General features: G+C 36.7%; 1 protein-coding gene across 2 annotated transcripts in view; it reads left to right on the forward strand.

Annotated features, from left to right (window-relative positions):
* Window positions 1–4,260, forward strand: part of LOC114280708 (coatomer subunit beta'-2-like) — an 18,051-nt gene extending 13,791 nt beyond the window's left edge. The window contains exons 23-26 of one of the 2 annotated variants that reach the window (XR_014356270.1): window positions 92–221; window positions 669–879; window positions 1,733–1,800; window positions 3,987–4,260. Coding sequence is in view for 1 of the 2 variants with exons in the window: in XM_028223078.2 (XP_028078879.2) it covers window positions 92–221; window positions 669–804; window positions 1,733–1,761 (295 nt within the window). In the remaining variant the exon portion in view is untranslated. The remainder of the gene's footprint in view (window positions 1–91; window positions 222–668; window positions 880–1,732; window positions 1,801–3,986) is intronic. The other variant, XM_028223078.2, reaches the window with a different exon arrangement.
* Window positions 4,261–10,675: the final 6,415 nt, after the last annotated feature.

The following is a 10,675-nucleotide window of genomic DNA, read 5'->3' on the forward strand; positions in this document are numbered from 1 at the left end:
TTTTATCTGTGCACATAACTAAAAACTATATTGTGTAAACGTTAGAATCCAATATGCGGCATTGATGTGTTTACCCTCCAACTCCTTTTAGGTGTTTCTATCCTCCAGCAGCAGAGTATGTAAAATATGCTGATAAATCACGTGTTAACCTTGTGGAGGCATTCAGAAATTTGCAAGTGGATGAAGACACACCATTTGAAAATGGAGACTTGAATCATGAGGTTACTCTCCATTGAGATTTATGATTTTGTTTTCCTTTAGTTTTTTTTTCTAAAAGAAAAAAAAAACTTTTAGGCCATGTTTGGTTTATGGATTTGGGTAGGAATTTGGAAAGGAAAAGGGAAAAGTTAGGTAAAATGTGAATGAAATAGAGCTACTCACACATCTTTCACACACATTCTCCCTTTTTCTTTCCAAATCCCTACCCAAATCTATGAACCAAACACAGCCTTAGAAGTTTGTGCTCTGCATGTGTGAAACACTGCAATTACCTCATCTTTGCTTTAAACAATGTGCATTTGACTCTGCTGGATCTGTTTGCCCCCTAATAAATGTGAATCAGGCTTTGACATTTCACATTGTAGATGTTTTGAATTTAAATTTTCATTGTTTTTTCCAGTAAAGTTCACCAATATTGTAGTATTTCACTATTTTCTTTCTTTTATCAGGTTGAGGAACAGAACGGAGACGAAGACGGGCAAGAAGAGGCGCAAGATGAAGGGCAAGAAGAGGCTGTTGTAATCGATGCTGACTCAACAGATGGCGCAGTACTCGTTAATGGTAGCGAGGCTGACGAAGAGTATGGTACGAATAATGAAGGAAATCCGTCAGCCTAAAGGCAATTGGTTGGGCCAGTGTGAAATCCTAATATTGTCACTGGTGATTAATTGAAATTTTTTAAATTGCCATCTTTGACTCCAGTTCACTATCAAAATTCTGTCTCTGGTTTATTTTTAATTTATCTTTGTATGTGCTTTTAGTTCTCAATATTACCAGTACAAGCTTGTATATATTATTGATATTAGTTGAACTAGTATATTTCCTATACGCTATAGCAATTATTTGCCTTTGATATTTTTTAAAATTCACATTTTTATCATATAATTTAATTGACTGCCACAATCATGCAACATGCTTTTGTGATTTTCATAATGACTATGATGTAGCATGGCTTTCATGAGACTTCTTCGAACACTTGATGGGAAAAATTATATGATTTTATGTTTTTTTATTTATTTATAAATATTATGAGACACAATGAAAAAGATGAAAGGGAGAAGATAGAATATAGGAGAAAGAGGAGAATAATGAGATAAGATAGGAGAACATAGAAAAAAAGTAGAAGAGATAGTAAGAAAGTCAACAAGGAGTCAAGGAGAAGAGATTAGAGAGAAGATAATAATATATTAAAGAGAAGACATGAGAGAAGAGGAAGAGATGAAGAGATAAATAAGAGATGAAAAACCAAGAGAAAGACATTTTGGTTTCTGATTTTATATTGGGTGTAGCTTGAAATTGAATGTATCTTTTTTTGTTTTTCGTTTCTTTGACCTTTTTGTTTTTGTTTTTGGTTTTTTTTTTCTCCAACTTTTATGGGATTTTTTTAAATAAATTTCTTCATTTCACAGTTTGTGCCACTTCATTCACATTTTAAAATTGATTCTGGTGGTGGCTCATACATTGTTTTTCCTTTGTTTGTTTGTTTGTTTTTTTTTTTTGTGCTGAGTTGCAGTGCTTACACCACATCATGAGAACCAGTGAAGACAGTCAGTCCCAGCTGTAACAATCCCCTTTCTCAAGGTGAGAAATAGTTTTTTTGCATGAAAGGAATTTTGCTTTCATTACTTATTCACTGAATAGGGGTGGCTATTGGTTCAATGGTAAAACCTTGGCCTAATAACCTTGAGGTTATGGGTTCAAGTCACGGGGCAACCACTTTGTGCACTATGTCAAAGGTTAGGTGTGTATCCAATCTTTCTCCTCCTAAACACACATTAATGTGTACTAGTTGGGCGGCGGCGTTTTTTGTTTCCAAACTTATTCACTGAATCCATCTTTTAGATGCGTCCTTGAGGCATTCAGTAAATGTCATCACTTGTTTAATTGCACAGAAAATAAATAGTTAATTTGAATCTTTTGCATGAAGTGATAGTCTATGTTTGGTTCTTGGATTTGTTAGGAAAAGGAAAATAGATTAAAATTACTTATACATATTCCATTTGTATGGGTATCCTGGAAGAATTAAGCTCATTTAATTTTAAATTTTTTTATTTTTATTTTACAAATACCGATTATTTAATTTCTTCATTTTTCTAATCCAACTTGAAAAAGAAACAAATTTAGCTTCTTTCACTTAATGTTCTTTTACTATCTTCTTCATTCTCTTTTCCTCTCCACAAATCCATTATCCAAACATACTGTTTAGAGTGCAGTTGGATGTACCCATCAATTTGAGTGGTCTCATTTCCCTTTGTCAATCATTTGAAGTAAAAATTATCATCTGATGGGACCATATCTATGTTGGCATGGGAACTTTTAGATTTTCTCATATGACAAAGTTCATAAGTATGAATTGGCCTCCATTACTGTAATAGGTTCCCATAAGATGATGATGGGGTCCAATCTTGAGATGCATTTTAAAATGTTGATGAGGCCATTTAAATATTGGGACATAAATGCTCCTGAAGTTGTTACTCATTGATTTGGTTGGTATGTGAGGTTGGGCATCATCTTAATCAAGCCTTATTGTTGTACTTGACTAGAGTAATTTGTTATGGAAAGCAAGTACCCAATGAAATTATTTGGTTGCTGACAAGATAATTGACTGCAAACATGGTACTTCTAAGAGTTGGAACTTAGACGATTATATATTGTTTTCAAGTGGAAATATGATATTTGTCACTGAATGTATTTTCACCTTTCTTTTTCACCTACACAACGAACATTTTGTGTACGTATAGGTCATGTTTGTTTGGATGGACATTGATTTGGGATTGGATTAGTTATCTAAGAAAATGCATAATTTTACTTTTGCTAAGAAAATTAAGCTCTGGACTAATAGTCCATGCAGACATAGTATCCTCCATGTAAGAGGGGGGCTCCATGTGAGAAGGGGGGGGGGGGGGGGAACTATTGAAATACCAAAAGGGGTGGGTGAGACTAAGGAGAGGTTCAAAAATAATTGACTAAATTACAAAATTGATGGCAATCTCTACTCATAATACTGTGTCAATCCACACATGAGATATGATACACAATCACAGTGATTGATGATTCGAGAACTAACAGTTTATCCCATCTAATCTAATCTATCCAAACAAACATGTCAATAGGATCTATCCTATCAATAATAATAATAATAATAATAATGGAACCCACTATGTTATATGGGGAGCCACATAGGACGTCAAAAAATTCGCTAAATGTTCCCGGTGATGCATAGCACCCCTTGTTTCAATTATGCAATTTTAGTGAGTTTTTGGTGGCAAATGTATTTTATTGAAATATAACAGCAAGTGCTGAATTTATGGTGAAAGCTTGGAGTGTAAAGTGTAAGAATGTTGGTTTTTTTTTTAGCCATCTTGTGCATGTTACGTCAAAGGTTAGGTCTGTATCCATTCAAAATCCCTTTCAACACCCTCGATTTTGGGGGTGAAGAAGCTGCTTGGGGCTCCTCCTTCTTCTTCTTCTTTGTATTTTAATTTTTTTTTTCTTGCAGTAGGATTGCATACCTGGCTGTCTGTCATTCATTACTTAGTTCCCTTAACAGCTTGTTGGGTTTATGTAGATTTTGATTTTGCTTAGTGGATTACTTAACACCACCATAGATCTATGTTGTTCATCCTATTTCCGTTTGTTGTGATACCTTCTTTCCATTTCTTTCTGATCTGCTGAAAATCTCTCTCTCTCTCTCTCTCTCTCTCTCCCCAAAACAAAGAAGAAAGATGGTAAATATATATCTCTACTTACTATGTTTTTCTTTACAGGTTTTCCTTAGCTTTGCCTGAAAGAGATGATTGCGGGACTGAGTTTTCTCTAAATTGCAGTGGTGTATTTTTTAGCACATAGAATTTTGTTATGGGCTCGTATGATGGACAGTTTTCTTCATTTCAGTTACTCATTTAGTAGCTCATAGTTGTTTTAGCATATTCTTTGAGGCCAGTTTTTTCTTTGAAAATTTTACATGCTATTGCTGCGAATGTAAGAATGATTTATATCAGTGTTGATGATAATGATTACCACCTGTTCAACCCTTCTCAATTTTCAAATTTTATGGCTTCGGCTTCGGCTTCTCCCCCTCCCCCCCCCTCTCAATATGTTCATCGGTTAGCATCGGTGTTGTGGCTCAAAGGAATCAAGGTTTTGCCGTAGTGATTGGTTTATTTAAAAGTGGAATGAAATGACTATATGTTTATTCACGTCATTTGATTCATTAAAAAAATGATAAAAAAATATTTGTGGGAATGATAATTTTATAGGAAGATTAAGAAATAATTATTTTGTTTGATCTTAATTTTATTTTAATGAATCAAACACTATCTTACTACGCATGATGCTGGCTATTATGTTATGCAATTTTTATTTTCCTTCTTACCGTTTGTTTGTTTGTGTTTTTTTTGTTTTTGGGAGAAACTTCTTATTGATTGTTATCCATCTTGTTGTCAATTGTATATTTTTAGTTTTGAGAGATTTGTCCCACCAATATTTTGGTTGTTGGACATTTTGCCAATGTGGTGGCCTTTTTATATGTGCACCCAACAAGATTAATGCAAAAAAGCCACCAAATGTACTTTTTGGTTAAATATAACTAATAAATCATAAAATTCTTATTCTATTAGTCTTAACAAATTATTTTTTTTGGGTTAACTTTGCTATAGTACCTTAACAAATTTGTTGAGTTACTATTTATTAGTTATTTAATAGTTTATATTTGTTTTTTGGGGATAGATTTGACCTCATATATTTTTTTTAATTTCTTAAGTAATATTCATTGAAGGGATATTTAAAAATTATTTAAATACAAAAAATTAATAAAAATAAATATTTTAATGAAATATAATTTTAAAATCACAAGCAATGGAGTATATATATAAAAAAAGACTAATTAAAATATGAAAGTGTTTTTTGAATTATAATTTGATTCAAAATTTACTGAGACTGATATGAATATTCTTAGGTGACAATTAATGACAAAGGAAAAATAAACATAAACACAGTATTTAAAGCCTCATATTATATGGTATACAACTGTGGTCGCACCAACATTATTTGTTAAAAAAGAAAAAAAAATTTCAAGAGTAAATAACTGAGCCTCTAAATGTAACGTATAATTGAATGTTAATAAGCATAAGTTCAATGGTTAATTTTGGATGCCACGTAGTTATATTTTTTTGGATACCACCTAGTTATATATATATATATATATTTTTACATTTTTGTTGTTAGTAATTTTTTTTTAAAAATTAGTGTCAATTTTTATTTTTATTTTTCCTATCTATCTAGTTTAGAAAAATGGAAAAATTTTAAATGTAAAAAAAATTTGAAAAAAATTCAACAAAAAAAAATTCAATTAAGACAATTTTTTTTTTGTCTTTTAGTGGTTTTTTTTTTTTAAAAAAATAATTTACTTTTACTTTTTTAATTCGTCTAATTAAGTAGAACTTAAACTTTTTGAAGAATCTTACAATTTTTTTTTTCTAAAAAGAAAACAAATCTACAAAAAAAAAAAAAAAAAAAAAAAGAAGTGAAAAAGTCAATCTCAAAACCCACTAATTTAAGTGTCAAATCCCAAATTTAGATGCCATTAAGTTTGGCAATTGTAAAATAATCTATCTTTTTATCTTTTTTTCATCATATCATCTCTCTACTTTTCTACACATCTTTTCATAAAAAGACAAAAAATACACTTATTTAAGTCATCCCAAACAACCAAATTAATCATATCATCATCCACTTATTTAAAAAACAATATTATTATTAGTAGATTCTAAGAAATTGAGGTCTCATAGATTATTCTTAAGTGTTGTTATATATTAGAACCATTTAATTATGTGGGGGCCGAGTATTGGGAGTCATAGAGATTCTGGATAGTCGAGCTGTGGAGGGTCGAAATTCATGGTACTCGGCATCGGCTCGACAGCTCGAATCTAACTCTACTCGGCCAAATAACCGATTAAGCATAGTGGCCGAGTAAATAGCGATCTACTACAAAATGTGCTGAATAAGGAGTAGGAAATGGATCTAATCCCGAGGCCCAAGGAAGAAAAGATATAAATAAAAGAACATCAGCCAGAAAAGATGTATGTGAGAACTACTGTGCTTAATTTAGAATACAAGTAACCTTGAGCGTAAAGACTGACTTGTCCGTCGGAGTACTAATTCCGGCACCCCGACCGGAGTGTTTATTCATTTTCAGGTGACTAGAAGAGGATCGCTAGCGTCTCCCAAGATCAGAAGAGTATTTCCAAAACCACTTCTCCACAACTGGCGCCGTTTGTGGGAATACTCAAACACATCCATGGCAGACGTAACAGAAGACCCTCCAATAGTCACTGATGAAACCACGCAGATAGACGACTTCACTCCAACAAACATGCACGGACCGGAGATTATCCCAACAAGATGCGCTTTGAACTTCACCTCACCTTTGACTCCAGAGCATGAGGCAATGTAAGCGCTCATGGAATGGGCAAAGCGAAACGAGCAGAGGTTGGAGAACATGATCGCCAAGAATGAGTGTCTCTGTCAGGATTTGGCCTTAGAGGTGGCAAAGTCCAAACAAGCCGCGCGCTAAGATCCGGAACGACCTCTGAAAGCAGGTGGTCGACGACCTCGAGCCCAGCAACAAGACACCGATAGCGACTCCGACTCATTATCCCCGGAGCCCAAAAAGAAGGGACGACCTGAAACTTTCGGCTTCTCTGAAGAAGGCCCACGTATAAGGCATAAGCGCAGAAGAAACGATCCAGAGGACAAGGATCAGCATGATCCCTTCGTGCGACGGATCGCAAGGGCGATTTCTGCCCAAAAGGTTTAAAGCTCCGTCTTTCCTCTCCATGATGGAAAATCTGGAACCAGCGCAACCAAAACAGTTGCACTTCGGCAGGATTCACCCCCGCTCAGCGTCATTCATATGATATACAGCTTGCCAACGCCCTCAACCGTGCATGCAATTCAGTCACACTCAATACCCCAAAAGCAACTAACGCCAGCAAAAAGGCCACGTGAAGCTTCGAGTATTACCTTCGACGATTCTGATCTTATAGGCATAACAGTCCCCCACATTGATCCATTGGTCATTGAACTACGCGTAAACCGATTTACCATTGAGCGCGTTCTCATAGACCAGGGGAGCACTTCGGAGGTTATGTATCACAAGACCTTCATCAAACTCGGCTTCAACGAATCAAACCTGTCTTCGGCTCCTTATCCACTATTCGGCTTCAACGCAAATCCAGAGTATCCGTTGGGGAAAATCACACTACTCGTTCGAGCGGGCTCCCGAACAGTGGATGCGGAATTCTTGGTCGTCAAGCTTCCTTCGTCGTATAATCTCATTATGGGGCGAACTTGGTTGCATACAATGTGCGCTGTGCCAAGCACCTATCATCAGCTTCTACGCTTCCCGACAGAACACGGTATTGAGCAAATCCGTGGTTCCCAGCAATCAGCACAGGCATGTTATCTCCTTTCTGGAAAGACGCCAAAGGAGTTGCAAGTTAATTCCATTAAGGTGCTAGATCGAGACAGCCTCGACGATGTCGGGCGACTCCCAAATGAGAAAGCCACGGAAGACCTAGACTAAGTTGAGATTAACGGCAATCCAGAGAGGTTCTTCATGGTCGGCGCCTCCCTGAGTCAAGCCGATAGACAACAGCTAGTATCCTTCCTGCTTGACAATATTGATGTATTCGCATGGACTCCATATGAAATGTCGGGCGTAGACCCATCTGTTTCGGAGCATCGTTTGAATGTTGACCCTAAGTGCAAGCTGATTATTTAGAAAAGCCGACGATCAGCCGCAGAGCACACTACCGTCGTCGTTGAAGAGGTCGACTGGTTGCCTGATGCCGGAGCGATCAGGGAAGTGACTTACCCCACATGGCTCTCTAATACTGTGGTCGTGAAGGAGAAAAATGGGACTTGGCGAGTCTACATCGATTTTACGGATCTAAACAAAGCCTGCCCCAAAGATTGTTTTCCTTTTCCCAGGATAGACCAACTTGTAGATGCTACGGTGCGTCATCGACGTATGAGCTTCCTTGATGCCTACAGAGGTTATCGTCAAATCGCTATGCATCTGGAGGACCAAGAGAAAACAGCATTCCTCACCCCAAGAGAAACCTATTCCTAAAAGGTTATGCCTTTTGGGCCGAAGAATGCAGGGGCAACCTACCAGAGATTGGTCACCACCATGTTCAAGGAGCAACTCGGCAACACCATAGAAGTGTACATTGACGATATGGTGGTCAAGTCTAAGGAAGAGCAGAATCATATAGCCGATCTTGAAGAGACATTCGGCATCCTACGCAAATATGGAATGAAGTTGAACCTTCCAAATGTGCGTTTGGTATCGGCTCTGGCAAATTCTTGGGTTACATTGTCAACCACAGAGGAATCGAGGCCAACATAAGGCAAATCACAGCAATCTTGGAGCTTGGCTCTCCTCGTTCAGTAAAAGAGGTTCAAAAGTTGATGGGGATGATGTCACGACCCCAACCTGCCCCTAGTAAGATGGTGCTGTGATGGCCAGTAATCCGAGATTACCCAAGGCCTCTTTCAAAGATTCACACACAACAGAGTATACATAGGGGGCTTACAAATGCGGAAGCAATAAATTAAAGTACAAGTGGTCCATAAGAGCCGTGCATAGATCAAATGAAATAGCATACACCTTAACATAGGTTACAACTTGGATACAAATGAAGTAAAGTACATATTACATCTTGATTAAAAGGCTTCTCAAGCCGACATATGCAAAATACAAGTATTACAAGTCGAGAAGCATAATCTTCAAGATTGCCGACATGAATACAACCAGGTCGACATAACATGAATCCAAAACAAGCTTTCAAAACACATCTAGGCGTCACTGTCTTCTTGCTCATCACCTATATATATATAAGAGAGGGTGAGCTTGAATACTCAGTAAATGGTACTAATAATAAAGGGTTTGCATGAATAATAGCCGAAGTCTTTTCAAAACAATACATATCAAACTTTACAAATCAAGGGATGAACTACGTTCATCTAACAAATCTTCAATGTTCTAAAGGATGCTTACTAGCATCAACATAGTACAAGGGATAATATTCCGGACAAACAAACCTACGAGGTAAACCGTCAGTGGCAAAACAAGACAAAACAAGGGAGATATCTCAAATGATGGTGTAATTGCATTATAGTCCCTTGGCACTAAGGACTTTCAAAGACAAGATGTGCAGTTGCATTATAGTCCCTTGGCACTAAGGACTTTCAAAGACAAGATGTGCAGTTGCATTATAGTCCCTTGGCACTAAGGACTTTCAAAGACAAGATGTGCAGTTGCATTATAGTCCCCTGACACTAAGGACTTTCCGAGAATGTCATCAAAACAAACGTATTTACTCGATAACAAAAATAGGGATATTCGTTCATGCTTAAACAAATACTTTTATCAAACAAGACAAAGCAAAGTTTTATCAAAACTTTATAACATAGCTTTATTAAAAATACCACTCACATAGCTCTTCAGGTGTAGGCTCAAGGCAAAGATCAAAGACCTACAATCACGTGATAAATACTACCGAAGGCATTTCAAGTGGACAAGAAGAGATGCTCAAAGATGAATGTGAAATGCATTCTCAAAACAAGCTTAACATGAATGCAATGATCTCAGCATTTTTTTCCAAAAACCAAGTCAAATCCAAACAAAACACTGTTTCTTATCTCAGAAAACATGCTGGGCACCAACCAGGTCTTGGCCGAGGTCCCACACCTTCTCGCCGAGGTGTGGTCCCGACGGCTACATTCAAAAGCGAAGTTGGGAAAATCTGGGTTTCCCCTTGAGGAACATGAAGAACGTAAAGATGAAGAAGATGAAGAACATGCATGCTTAAATCATAACTTGTTATTACAAAGTCTGAGATTTCGTGCTATGAGTTCGAAAACATGGACTTGGGTACCCATACTCGAAGATCTTGTAAAAACAAACACAAAAACATGGTTCTTAATGCAAACTTTCGGATCAAAACAAGACTTTTCTTCAAGAACATATGAATACTATCTTCTCTTTCTAAAACCAACTTTAAATCAATGCATGGCATGCAGAACAGATTCAATCGTGCAATGTAACTAGATGATCAATAAGAACAACAAGAGTAGATTAAGATTCTAACCTCAAAACTCGAATCTAACGGTTCAAACTCCAACGATCAAGCTTGGAAGTCTACTCTCTCACTCAAAACTTCTTCCTCTTCTTCTTAGAGCTTCTCTCTCTAAAGGCAAGGGGTATAATACAAAATGATATGTTGTCTTGACAGTCACTGACTTAACCCTCTACTGGGACACGTGGCATCGGCTGATTGATTCTACTAAAAAAGGTGACTGACTGACAAGACAAGACCATGACAAAGTGTGTTCAACAAGCTAGACGACAAGAGCACTACGGCAAGTGATGATCTCGGCTAAGGACAAA

This window comes from Camellia sinensis, chromosome 15, assembly GCF_055761805.1.
Source record: "Camellia sinensis isolate YWXY chromosome 15, ASM5576180v1, whole genome shotgun sequence".
NCBI classification, from domain to species: domain Eukaryota; kingdom Viridiplantae; phylum Streptophyta; class Magnoliopsida; order Ericales; family Theaceae; genus Camellia; species Camellia sinensis.